This window comes from Fulmarus glacialis, unplaced genomic scaffold, assembly GCF_000690835.1.
Source record: "Fulmarus glacialis isolate BGI_N327 unplaced genomic scaffold, ASM69083v1 scaffold41886, whole genome shotgun sequence".
Lineage (NCBI taxonomy): Eukaryota > Metazoa > Chordata > Aves > Procellariiformes > Procellariidae > Fulmarus > Fulmarus glacialis.
In genome coordinates, this window is record NW_009219535.1 from 13,951 (window position 1) to 27,491 (window position 13,541).

The 13,541-nt window shown below is 35.7% G+C and overlaps 1 protein-coding gene across 1 annotated transcript in view; it reads right to left on the reverse strand.

Moving 5' to 3' along the window:
* CDC16 (cell division cycle 16) overlaps positions 1 to 12,820 on the reverse strand; it is a 21,465-nt gene extending 8,645 nt beyond the window's left edge. Inside the window, exons 1-11 of the mRNA XM_009580417.1 lie at positions 12,797 to 12,820; positions 12,344 to 12,398; positions 11,337 to 11,434; positions 10,786 to 10,824; positions 9,861 to 10,001; positions 7,775 to 7,934; positions 7,030 to 7,124; positions 6,239 to 6,372; positions 4,430 to 4,509; positions 2,790 to 2,839; positions 2,037 to 2,110 (exon numbers count right to left, since the gene is read on the reverse strand). Of these exons, the coding sequence (XP_009578712.1) occupies positions 2,037 to 2,110; positions 2,790 to 2,839; positions 4,430 to 4,509; positions 6,239 to 6,372; positions 7,030 to 7,124; positions 7,775 to 7,934; positions 9,861 to 10,001; positions 10,786 to 10,824; positions 11,337 to 11,434; positions 12,344 to 12,398; positions 12,797 to 12,820 (950 nt within the window). The remainder of the gene's footprint in view (positions 1 to 2,036; positions 2,111 to 2,789; positions 2,840 to 4,429; positions 4,510 to 6,238; positions 6,373 to 7,029; positions 7,125 to 7,774; positions 7,935 to 9,860; positions 10,002 to 10,785; positions 10,825 to 11,336; positions 11,435 to 12,343; positions 12,399 to 12,796) is intronic.
* Between the last annotated feature and the right edge of the window lie 721 nt (positions 12,821 to 13,541).

A 13,541-nucleotide genomic window follows, 5' to 3' on the forward strand; every position in this document is an offset into this window, starting at 1 on the left:
TGAACATAAACAATGATATAATAGGTGAATTGGGCGAAATACAGAAAACATCAGTAGTGACTCAATGTATTACAAAATTCTAGCTATATATTTCAAATAAATATATTCTAGCAAATGTAAGTTTCACAAGCAGGATATGAAAATACCAAATGAACACTTAGGTTGAACTGCGTATTGAAATTTTGCCATATAATTGTACTAGCCTTAATGAAGACAAGAGTATTTGTCACATCGCAGACAGCTGCCGTGCATCAGAGAAGTATACAAAATGTCACTCAAGTCCTGAGCTGAAGACTGCAACCTGAGCATCAAGACTGCAACCTGGAGTCTTTACAGAAAGACGGACTTGACAGGAACATTAGAAAGCTCTGTAGGTTATTTTCTCAGTCTGAAGGCAAGGGCATTCATAACTAAATAGCTCAGACAGATATGCCCAATCTTTTCTTAAAGCTTCTGACATGGAGATCCTACATGTTCCACAAGTAATCTATTCTATTGCTTAACTATCCTTAAACACTTCATCTTTTCCTAACTTTTAATCTAAATTTTTTTTGCCACAGTTAAACTATTTCTCATCACAGATACTAGAGAACAGTCTCCTGCGACAAAACTTACATATTTGAACATTTGCATCTTCCCACCCTACACCCTAGACAGCTTCAATCACTTCAAAAACTTTCCTCATTGGCCACCTTCTCCAGAATGCTTGTTTTCTGCCTTCTCTTGAATTCAATTCAAATGCGTCACATCCATCTTGAGTTCTCCACACATATTGACTTGTTATTGTTATACAAGATGGATTATGTTTTATCACAAATGTTGTTTTCCTAATTGGTGCAGAGCCCTTTTGCAAGTTCTGAAGGATCTGAAGATAGCTCCTTCTGGAGCAGCCAGAATGATACTTCCCTTGCATGCTACCAGGCATTGCCCAGCTGTGCCTTCTACCCTGTTCAGCATGCTCCAGCATGATGTCCTGTGACTCCAAAACAATGATATGGGAGCTTGTGGTTTTATCCATGATATCTCCAGATCTTTTTCTAAAACCTACTGCCTAGCCCACAGTTGTCCCTAGCCTTGTAGTTGTAGACTACCATTCTTATCCAGAAAATGTGGGCATCTTGTTACTATTTCACTTTTACCAGACCTTTTTTCCTCTTTGCCAGAACTACCCTGAATTCTGATGTGGGTTTTTTTTTTTTCTCCCTAACACATCTATAGACCCTTCCTGGTAGGAATGCTTGCAGATGTAATAAAGATGTTCTTTATTTCACCACAAAACCCACCTATGCTACTCAGGACAGCTTCTTGAAGAATTTCATGCTGGTATTTGTCAGGAATTTAAATCGTTTACTCATAATAACCAGGCATTTAAACAGTCTAAATTACTAACCCATCTTTACATATATTGCCTATAAAGGTCTCAAGAAGAAAAATGAAAGCCTTACAGGTTGATTTAAGCCTTCTCAGTTTAAGCTTACAGCACCAAAACAAATGCCCTACTTCACAGCAAGGTCCTGCTCCCCACTGCTGATAATCAATACACATACAGAAGACCTACAGGAAAGAGCATTGAAGTGACTGACCAACCTAAAAAGTCCAAGGCTGCTTGTGCAAAGAAAGAACTAAACAGCCAAATGCCAGAATTTTCTATCTAACTCTTCCCTTCAAGATATGAAACCTGAACCTGGGGAGAACGCCTGAGTGTCCTTAAGCTAAGAACTGAGGCTTGATTGCCTAGCTGTGGTTAGCTCGGCAGCATGAGCAAATGCAGGGATTACACCTGCCCATAACAGGAAGGTGACTGACAAAAGAGATTCCACATAAGCCTGTACGTCATTTTTAAAGTATCTAGAAGGCTGAGGTCTAAATTGCTATACCAAAAAAAGGGTGTCAATAAAAGGAATATTTTAATAGTAACCAGTTTACCGAGGCTTCTGTTTACTTTATGAATTTACAAACAACCGTGAACATTAAATATTTATTTAGCAAGTGAGTAACAGATTCACTAAGGAAAACCAGAAAAAAAAGAATTTTACCTGAGATATCTTCTGGCATGTTCATTTTTGTGGCCAACCATGAGATAGTAGCATCCTACTGCAAACCATGACACCTACACATTAAAATCAAAATAGAATATTATTAGATATATCACGCTGATTTTAGTGAAACGTTACCATAGGTGATGCAAAACAGAGGAACAGATTATAATTAGAGAAGTTAGGAACATTTTCACTGAAACCACAGTCAGCTTTTCAAATTACTTGATATTACAAACAAGCTAGAACTGCTGGCATGTCTCTAACTGGGTTTGTTCAGCCTCATGAAGAGAGTGCTAAGTGGAAAGCTTATTGCTGTCTTCAATTATCTAATGGTAGGGAATACAGAAGACAGAGCCAGACTCTTCTCAGAGGTGCAGTGATAGGATGGGTACAAGTTGCAACATAGGAAATTCAGACTGAGTAAAAGGAAAACGATTTTCACTATGAAGGTGATCAAACATTGGAAAATGTTGCCCAGAGAGGCATAGACGTTTATTACTGTAGCATTTGTTTTAAATTATTGTTCAAAGTGAATACCTCATTGAATATATTTTACAGGTACTTTGTTTTAAAAAAAGAACCTCGGTAAAGGGAATGACAATACATAGAAAATAAAAGCAGCGAACCATTTTTACTAGCTCCATCCAGAAACAGATTTTGAATCCTGTTGCTCAAACTATTACATTACAACTTTTATGTGTTTTTCACCTAGAAGAAACTACCTGGTAATGAAGGCTTAGAACAACTTACAGGATTATTTGGGTACAAGTCCACCAGTTTGTGAGAAAGATAGAAAAGCTCTACATAGTGGGAAAAAACAAGAAAAGAAAATTAAAATGTGCTAAAACATTAAGAAGTTTCAAGCCCTTTAGCTTTCTATACAAAATATCCAGAACATCTAATGTTATTAATGCACAAATGAACAAAAATGTTTTCTGTTTAGTGGTAATGCTTCAAACTGCCTCAAAATAGATTCAGTTTTGCAATTAACTAAAAAACTCCCAACCCATAAGTCTTCACAGCACATAAATAAGCAGCTATACATCCCATCCCTTAAGAATTCTGCAACATCTTAGGTCATTAGCATACATTAAAATAAATGCCTGCAGTATTACACTTGAATGTATCTTGTCCAGGTAAAACACTATTGAACTTCCTACATCTAAAAGGTATAACGTACTGGCTAGATCAATTTCAAAGTAGAGTCCTGTCCATTAATATAATGAAAATAGGACAAAAGCGAGTAAATTATTATATTATTTACAATAATTCTAAGTCATTACTTTTCTAATAAAAATAATAATTCTGGTTATTAGAATAACTTACTACAGATTTTGTAATAACAGCAGAAGTAATCACATACAGGATAACAATTCTATTGCCTATGCAATTTCAAAACAAGTAACATTACAGTACATAAAATTTCTATGTCTTCAGAGTACAGTGCTCTTAAATTGATGAGTTCATCCTGGAGTATTTTGCATCAATTCTTGGCTTCAGAAAAATCAGATATGAAAACTGGCTTACAAAATACCAACTTATTTACAAAATGCTTCTTAAGCCAGACTTAGAAGAAAAATCAGAGTACTGCTCTCATTTTCAGATGTAGTTAACTGTAAAGTAACTGAAAAGTATATTTACTAAACATTGAGAAGTACTAGTACACCTAATGACCTATTTGCATACATACAATGCACCATCCTTTGAGAGACTGCAAATCATATGAGCTCCTTATTCTATTTTCCAATTGGTTTTAAAGACATTCAAGCTCCTCACTTGATTTGGATGTTTATATGCAGTCTGAAATGAGAAAAAGCCATCCCAGCTGCAAGTAAGCTATTCTTGTAATTCCAACAAAGGTGCTGCATGATTATTAACTTGTTTGAACTAAAAAGAGGCCTCCACAACAGCAAAGGAAAGGAGAGTCTAGAATTTTTTCTGATGTGGAAAAAGCACGTCCACCTAAGCATACACACTGCTGAAGAGTTCCTTCTAGTTTAAATTAATATATTTTATTTTGTTGTTGAGCAGAAAAAGTACACCTAGATACTTTAGGAAGTTCACCTCAAAATAGAAATCAAACAATAGAAATGAAGCAGCGTAGCTCCCTAACTTTCTGGCTACATAGCCCAGTGGTTAAAAGATAGTGACACTCATGACCATGAATGAATAAAGACCCTTTGCACAACTACTCCCTGCCCCGCCACTATCAGCCCTGAAACTCCCTTCTTTTCCAGTTACCACTGTTTTCTTGAAAGTGCAGGTAGGAGGAAAAAGATTTGTCATTTTTTAAACAGTATATAAGGGGGTTTCTTGGCATCCTTAATTCTTTTTTAAAATTGAAGCTTTACAACCTTCTTTTGACTCATATTAAATGTTGTATTTCTTACCATTTGCTTTATTAAGCTCCACAAGTGTCCCTATATGCACAGGTAAACAATTTGCATGGAAAGGATCTTTTTCCATCACTCTAAAAACAAAACAAAACAAAAAAAACCCTCCAATGTACATTTCCAAAATTTGAATGTGTTACAAGCAAGCTGCTTTTATAGTGTGTAATGCTCCAGTTAATTACCACTTGAGGCACTAGAAAACTATTTGTGACTAGAAGGTAACTATTGACAGCATAATAAAGGCTATCTTAAGACCAGAAAAATAACTGTTAATTTAGCTTAACAGAAGAGGATAACAGAAAATTCTGGCAAGCTGAATATACAATTAGAAAAACAGAATACAACGCACATTTGTTTGCAGTTAATTTCAAATTTAACCAGTGAACAGCAAGCAACAACATTTCTGTTTATCTTTTCCATACATTTGACAGCAACTTTCAAGCAGTAGTCCTTAACTTTCTGAGCTTAACACTAAGCAGTACGCCTTACGAAACATATTTAGCTCAGTTTTAAATTTTTATTTTCTGTGGCATTTAGAAACGGAAGATAGTCAACAGACTGAATGCAGGACATGCCTTGCAGGCATGTGCTCTTTTTGTAAGCATTGGCATTTGGTAAACTAAGCAGAGGAAAAAAAAAGATGTCTTGAAATCTATTCACAGAATCTCTTAAATCAGAAGTACAACATTATGACTCCATTCTCTGAGAAGTACACCTTGAAATAGTTAAAGTTTAGTTGACATTTTTAAATAGTTCAAAGCATTTCAAATGAAAAGTATAAAAGAACATATAAACAAGCATATGAAATGCTCTCTAGAAGGGAGTCTAAAACTTTAAAGTTATATGGACTTCTCAGACTCTCATTTCCAAGCTCTAGCATCTGTGATAGTCTGCTCCTTAGGAGACGTTTACTTCTGCCACTTTCTGCTAGACAAGGTGTGGCAATTAAGTTTCAGAAACAAAGATGAAATAGTATAATTTTATTGACTTAATTGGAGTAATTTATTTCAACAGGATCATGATTTTACTCAGATGTTTAAATTCACCCTAACTGTCAGCATTCTCTACAGCCTTCCCAAAAATCTTGCCTGTACTGGGCTCCATGGGATATTCTACATAGTGATGGCTTGCTTCAGCTAAGAAAAAGCTGCACTATTTAAAAAAAAAAAAAAAAAAAAAAAAAAGAAACAAACCCCGTTCTATTTTATACTACTAATATTCTGAGACTATGCAATACATACACAAAAATACAGTTTTCTTAAAAAGGTAGTTGTCAGGCCAGCAGAAAAAAATAGCTCCACAACCATGTGTTCAGATTTACGTAGTTGAGAAGCAATCCATGTTGTTGTTCTGACCCATCTGACAACTGATCAGCAGCGTATTCCTGGGCTTCGTAACAACTGAGACACAATACTTTGCACATCAAAATTAACATAACTTTTCATCAGCCAGAGAAGTCATAGATCCTAACTAACCAACTGATCCAAACCTGTTCATTCTGAAGGCCAAACAAGTACTAAGTAGACAACACACAAAACTGAAGGTACCAGAGTAAGGAAGAGGATGGATGAAGGGAAGTGCAGTACAGTGCTGATTAACTGGAGTTTTGCTTTGGATACTTCTGCTACATATCACAAAAATAATGTGTCTTGCCAGACACAAACTACGCATTTTAAATACCTGAAACTTTGCATCAAATTGTTATGTCTGTCAATCCATTGACAATGATATTCGCTGTAGGTCCAGGCATAATTATTACACTACACAACATGAGAAAAAACCCTCCAAGTTCCTTCGTATACTTACACCGAAGTAAGCTTGTAACACATTTTGAAATCACAGTTATAATAATGTCTTTCAGCTAAGGATACTACCACATCCAGGTTTTCCTGAAGACCATCTACTGATTCAGGAATCAGTGTTTCACTGGGTTTATTATACTGAAAGACAAAATAAACAACATGTGAAACAACAACTAATCTAAAATCAGACGGTATAAGTATTCATGTTTTTAGTTCTAAAAGAATATTTGAGAAGCATTAAACTTATTTAAATTCTTAGTTTTAAACTGAAAGTCCATAAAACACGTATTTGGTAAAATGGTTCTTTGTAATGTACTTAAAAGCTCATTTAGAACATGAAAGATGCTTGCCAGTGTCAATATCTTAAGTGTAGGCTGTAGAAATGCATACTGAGCAATATATAGTTGGCTTTCAGAGTGCTCACATTATCTTTGGAAAAAATACTCTGCAATAATGTTGTTATATCCTAGTATTTTCAGGTAACTGACATTTTGCCTACATTATTAACATTCTTCTTCCCCATCTAGAAGTTTCTCAAGAAATAAAGCTAAAAAAAAAAAAAAAAATCAGAATTTCAAGTTGTCACCACACCAGAAAATAAGTTTTACACAAAACTATTTTACTACCCCCATAAAGTGATATCTACCGCATCATAAATTTTAAAATAACCAAAACTACAAAGCCCTTATTTATTCCAATATTCATAATTCCAATAAATGGAATCCAAGAAAATTTACACCTGAAGTCAAGACTTTCAATCAATTCTCTAGCTTTTTGGTGAGTTCTGGGGTTTACCTTTTTCAATTTATTCTCAAATAAAAAGTGAAGCAATTCTTGTTCTTCTTCTGTGCATTGTCTACTAAGAGGCAGAGATTCAAGAAGTTCTTTTTCTATGTGAATTAAAAAAAATTGAAGTGGTCATATTACAGAAGAAATAGCAAGGTCCAACATTTTAAGAACTTAGAGATGCAAAGAACTTTATGATGCTTATCCCAAAACTATAAGGAAGGTAACAGTACAGATACATTAAAACACATAATACTACTAATTATGGAAATTAATGATTGAATTCTTAGTTCTTCCTTCTACACTTGTAAATAAAATTTAATAAAGGTGACATAACACACCACTATTTTTATTTACTCTACATGTCAAATTTAATCACTCAGAATGCTATATTAACCAATGCTTACTATAAGTAAACAAACACCACTAGGGTTTCATGGATTTGAAGCCTGTGAAGTTCAGAATACACGAAAAACATTGTTTAGGCTGGGCAAAGAGCGCGGGTGCTTCCGGAGCTAGCAAACAGAGCAGCTAGGTTACTTTATTTCTTTTAGTTCTTAGCACTGCAAGACTGAAAAATAAAGTTCAAATGTAAATTTGAGCAATTATAATTTTCACTCATTTCATACATTTTCTATTCTTAACATTTTTAAGTCTGTTACTTGTAGTACTGCTTTAATTTTTATCCAGGAAAAAGGCATACTGAGAAAGCAGCTAAATTTTACTTGTATTTGAGAAATACTGCTATCCAGACCTTCTTGTGCCGTCAGCATATGGTGCGATGTTAAAAGATCAAATGCTTCAAAGCAGTAAACATCAAGCTTCAAGGCCTCTTTGTAGCTGTATGTTGCTAGGGTTCTATTATCCAATGCATCATAGATCTTCCCTCGCAAAAGGCATATAGAGCTCTTGATCTGGTGGAAAAGCAGGGCTGGAGGTCAAAGACTGAATCAATGTTTGCAATTTGGTTTTGAGCACAAATCAAATGGGCTTCCTGAAAAGTAAAAAGCATTTCATATATGACGGAACCTGGTTTTCTAGTGCCATCTTTAAATAAAATATTGTCTCTACTAGCTTAAAAAAAATCAAATGAATGCTCTGTCAGGTTCTCCACTGCCAAATGAACACATGCTTGAAACAAGTAGAGGGAGGAGAGAGTTTATCTTTTCTACTACCAGCATTCAGCTCTCTGATACTGAGTTGTAAGCTGTTTATACTAAATTCCCTTCATAGTCAACACAGGGAAATCATCACTTCCAAAGGCAATTAACTTCTTTGCTGACTATTAAACCACATATTTCATGCAAGACAAGAATGACCGCAGCAGAGACGAAAAAGGCCAAATCAATGGACTCAACTAGTTTAAGGAGAAAATATAGCCTTCTTTTCAACCCAAAACATAGGTGTTTCAGAAATGAAAGCAGTGAAAGATCATTATTACCATAGTTAAAGTTGTGCTAAAAGGTCTAATAACTAACATGTTCTTTCAAAACTCCATAGATGGGTGTTCAATTCAGTCAGAAGGCAACAGAAGTGTCAGCAAGTTACTTGGAGAAAGTTAACACATTACACATCTATACCATCAGACTAACCAGACAGACCAACTCTCTCTCACATACTAGAAACAGTATAGCTGCATTAACAACTAATAAACCCCGGGGCGGGGGGGGGGCACTGCTAAAGTGGTAATATTGTTACCAGCTCAGAGACCAGTCATTCTTACTCTGGAACTAGCATTTGTGCAAACTAATCAAATTAAGTTGAAAAAGCTACATTCCTAGACAGGAGTTTGATTTAAAATTTTTTGTAGCAGTACCCACTTCAGGAGTTCTCTCCTTTGGCAAACCAAACTCATCCTCGCCTTAGTGAGCTACGTTATCACAAGCACTTGTGAAGGTAAGGACTGACGGCAGTCTAATTTTTTGGCTGGGTTATTTTTCAGTCAAAATAGTTTCTCTATTTAGTTCAATAATCAGCCACCCAAACACTTGGGCCAGAGTACCATGAAACAGGGAGCAAGAATGAACAGCCAAAGCTGAGGACTTCTTCCTTTGCTTGCAGTGGTAGCTTAAACGTTCCCATTAAGGTGCACTGCAGTAACTCAGTCTAATCCACTTCTCCCTTAAGCCCATTAATATCAGCATTCGAAATCAGTTCACATCGATGATTTAACCCATTTTGCTACTTCAGTCTTACAGGGAAAATGCCATCAGTCACCTTCACTGTAGTTTCAGCTAATAAACTTCAATTCGTAACTCTGAAAGCAAAGACTCTTCACAGACTCTTCAGCCTACATGTGGTACCGATCCCTTTTAACTGTGTGCCTAGACAGAATCTTTTCACTGAGCTTCAAAAACTTCACCTTCATGTCATGTAATTTTCAAGTGTGATCAAAAAATCTCTCACTGAGAACAACGCTTGAGTGATTAAGGAAGTATTTCATTAAAAATATCTGGAGGAGAAGAAAACTTGCTTTGTTATCTCAGAACCTGCAGCCCAGTTGAAAGAAGTGTTAGTTTACATTATCAAGACTGAAATTGCGGCATAGAGCTAAAAGACTCTAAAAACCAATGCTAGATCATAAAGTGTCTGCAAATAATTTATAGGAAGTTGTTGAAAAGCACTCTTTATTTTTGCAAACCAAGTTATTTTTCATACAGGCAAGCTAACACATGACTTCTGACTAAAAGGAGAACAATTCAGCATTTTTGAAAATTACGTTATCCAAAAAAGAAAGCTTAAACACAGAGTTTCAGATTCATACAGCTGTAAAATCACTTTCTGACTTCACACATTTGTTCCTTAGTTATAAAAATATTTGTTTAAAAAATGTCACTTACAGAGGATTGTGACATCTCCCAGTCTGTGGTAGAGTCTTTCAATCCACTTTCATCCTTCAAGTACTTTTCAAAAAGTCTTTTGTTGATTGGCTCTTCCATATCAAGAATATCCAGGGCCTGCTGATGTTCTTTTGCAGCATACTGGCCAAACATGTGCATGTAAAAAACAAGATTGGGATTTGAAACATCTGTACATAAAGCACCAATAAACACAGTGTCACATTTCAAATGCACAGATTGTAACAACCGGTGCTTATCAGCAAGTTTTCATACATATTCTCATTTGGACATACGAAATTTTACAATTGCAGCCAACTATTTTACTAGTCATCTATAATATCCAAAAAATTACAAAATTAACACCTACAGAAAAATCTATTATTCAGGATTAGAAGCATACCTGCTTCTGTGAGTGCATAAAAATAGTTAATACAGGTTTTAATAAAATACAATTATCTTATTCTATAAGCAGCACATTATTCTATTTCAAATTTCTATATTTAATCTACCAATTGATTCAGTTTTCCTGTGAAAGCACTGCATTTTACTATTTATGTATCACATTTTATATAGAAGTATAAAGCTGCTAACTATATTTATACTCCGGTCAGACTACAACCAACCAATTAAAAATGTAAACATGAAGACATGAGACAAAAGTGGTTCACATTCTTTCCCCACAAAATATTAGAGGAGTATTTTCACTCCTGGAAAAAAAGGTTGGTTGGATTTCTTCAGAATAGTACTACAAAGGATACTGCAATGACCATACTGAAAGTTAAAGAATGAAATCAACTGTCACAAAATTTGAACCTGTTATTCCAATGAGCATGGACATTTACATTGCCTGTCAGGTACCCAATCTTCCCAAGATGCATCTTTTTAGTTTGGTTTGTTTCCAACAGAGGTTAAAATGTGTACTCACATGACATCTAGCCGCAAGGTAGCGACATGCTTCATATAACTGAAAGGGAAGTTTCATACGTGTTAGTTATAAAGAGAGCGCACATTCACTTACACTGCTAGACTCCATTTTGCTCTCTCCTTTTTCAGTTGTATGGCTTCTTTATCCCTTTCACCTCCAAAAATCTTTCTTGACCAAAATGACTAAGTCTGTAACACTTTCTCTACTATTAAACTCTCAAAGGACACTTGCTTCACTTTTGTCTTCACCACTCATTACCAAAGTTGAAGGACAATTTAACAACTACACCTGAAGTGACACTCCACCTTCCCGTACCTGCTGCAGTTACATCTTTGGACCCCTTCTTTTCTGTGACCCTATCCGGGGACAAGAGTTTCAATCTGGCCGACTGAACACAGGGCTATACTCGGTTTAGATAAACTACATCATGCAGGTTTTTTAATTACTTTTCCCATAAACCTTATCCTCTGATGGTGAAAAAGTCACTGTGGTTAGCAGCAGAGGTTTAAAAATGGAATAACAGTGGTAAGTCTTTGACTAAAGTGACTTACCTTATCCAACTTACGCGATCGAAGGGCGTGTGCTGCCCTATGATACTGAGCTGTTAGGTAAAGACATTGGGCCAACCAGTAGATATCTTGTGGTTCCTCTAAAATAGAATAACAAATTATAAACCATTAATTTATAACATATCTTTAAACACTTTCATACAGAATATTCACTTTTGCTTCACTAGAAAAGTATTTTTCACCTATTCTAGCATTCTATTGAGTTACTCTCTCTCTCTATATATATATAAAAAACAACTTCTAACATCTATCAGTGAGAGATTACAATGAAAAAATAATCAGATTTTAGCTTTAAAGACATCAGATAATGCACTGGACAGTGAACACAAAGAATCTCATACTTAGAGGTGTGTCATGAGAAGGGGACAACAGTGATACAGATCTAAAAAAAAAAGCAGTTGTAGGTTACCCTGCCCATGAGTAGGAAAAAAACAACCCGGAATTGTCTCTCAAAAAAGATCAGTGGGAACCTAACAACAGTGAAAGTGAAAGCATTAGACTTCTGCAGCTTGAAGTTACAATTGCAGAAGCACAGCTTAGTACTCTCCTACTTTATTGGCAACCAAGGCTTTTGTGGGATCAAGCCCCTAGAATAATTTTTAAAAGTGTAAATGGACCAGGGTTGTAGGCAGATATAGGCTACCAGCATCAACTCGCTCTGTAAACCTGCATTCTACTTGTCACCCAGAGCAACAGTGAATCCTGTAGGAAACCACCGATGTCTCTCGTAACTCGCTCTTTCTTCTGTCTTTTAAGGTAGGCAAACCTTAAGGTTTGGCCAAACATTAATTTTAACACAAAGTTAAAGAGGAAGGAAGATTGGCCCTGCTCTCTTTAGAAAAATGGCATTCCAGAGATCACAGCAAAGCACTTACACCAAACTCAAAACTTCAACATTTAGCCAAACAGCTTTAAGAAAACAACAAAAACAAAACAGAACACTATCAGAAAGAAGTTAATAAAAAAAAATGTAAAAAGCAACTACTTACCATGAGACAGTGAAGCTACTTTGTCTGCCCAAAACAGGGCACTTTGATACTGCTGCTATAAAAGCATGATAGAAATAATTAGTATTTATTTGGGGTCAGCTTTCCTGGATTATTTTGAAATATATTGTACATAATTCACATTTAATATCTTATGCATGTAGTCTCTAATGAACGGTGATTCACATTTGAGATCTTTATAAGTTCAAAAAACAGTTTAAAAGCGCCAGTACTGTAACTTCTAAAAGATATCAGAAAGTAATTAGAGGTGGGGTTGTTTGTTTATTTTAAATAAAATGCAGATATCTTTGACCAAAAGGTACGTGCTACATAAGTATGGCAATAGTTGATTTGCTATCACTGAAAAATTAGCAAGAATCCCCTCCTTCCAGTTAAAATAAATGCTACATTTTAGAAAAAAAAGAATACTATATAGAAAAAGGACATATAAATTACTTCAGAAAACTTCAGCAGCACCATCCCTGATTAAGAAATTTTCATTCTCCAGTCAAGATGCTTTAACCTCACACAAACCACAGTCCCTGTGTGAATTTCCCCTTATCCTTGGATACACAGTTTAACCATTAAGCCTGCAGTTCGGGAGAAGCAGGTGAAATGGAGAAGACTGTGGCAACTAGGGATCCGATTGAAGCAGAATTTGCAGGTATATCCCATTAACTCAGGTAAGGTTGCCATCAGATTTGGGGTGCTAGGCAAAACCTAGAATTGGCTGGGATTATTCTCCGAGAAGATCAGCAAGGGTTACTGTTTTTCCTTTTTATCCTTCTCCATGCTATCAGGCATAATATGCTTCCCAGGATCTGCTGGACATTTAGCAGATATCCTGCCACCGCAAGGACTTGCAACACTAGAAAAGCCTTGATCACTTCTGCTCTTTCCCATAACACTACAGTTGTGGAGTTTGTTTACAATCTTAGAGATTGTTTTATGCTTTCGGAGAAGGTTGGCAGACTTTTCCGAAATGCACACTGATGGTATTCTAGCCTCACAAAGCACTACACTCCATGAACTAAGTGGTCTCTTCTATTCCATGTTCCCACATTCCCTACTTGATGGGGATTAAGAATGCCCAGCAAATTTGCCAAGAGAATAGTTTGGTTTCAATCTGCACTCCAAGGAAAAAAAGAAAAAACAAACACACAAAAAACCCAAACAAAAAAATAAAACCAAAACCCCACAT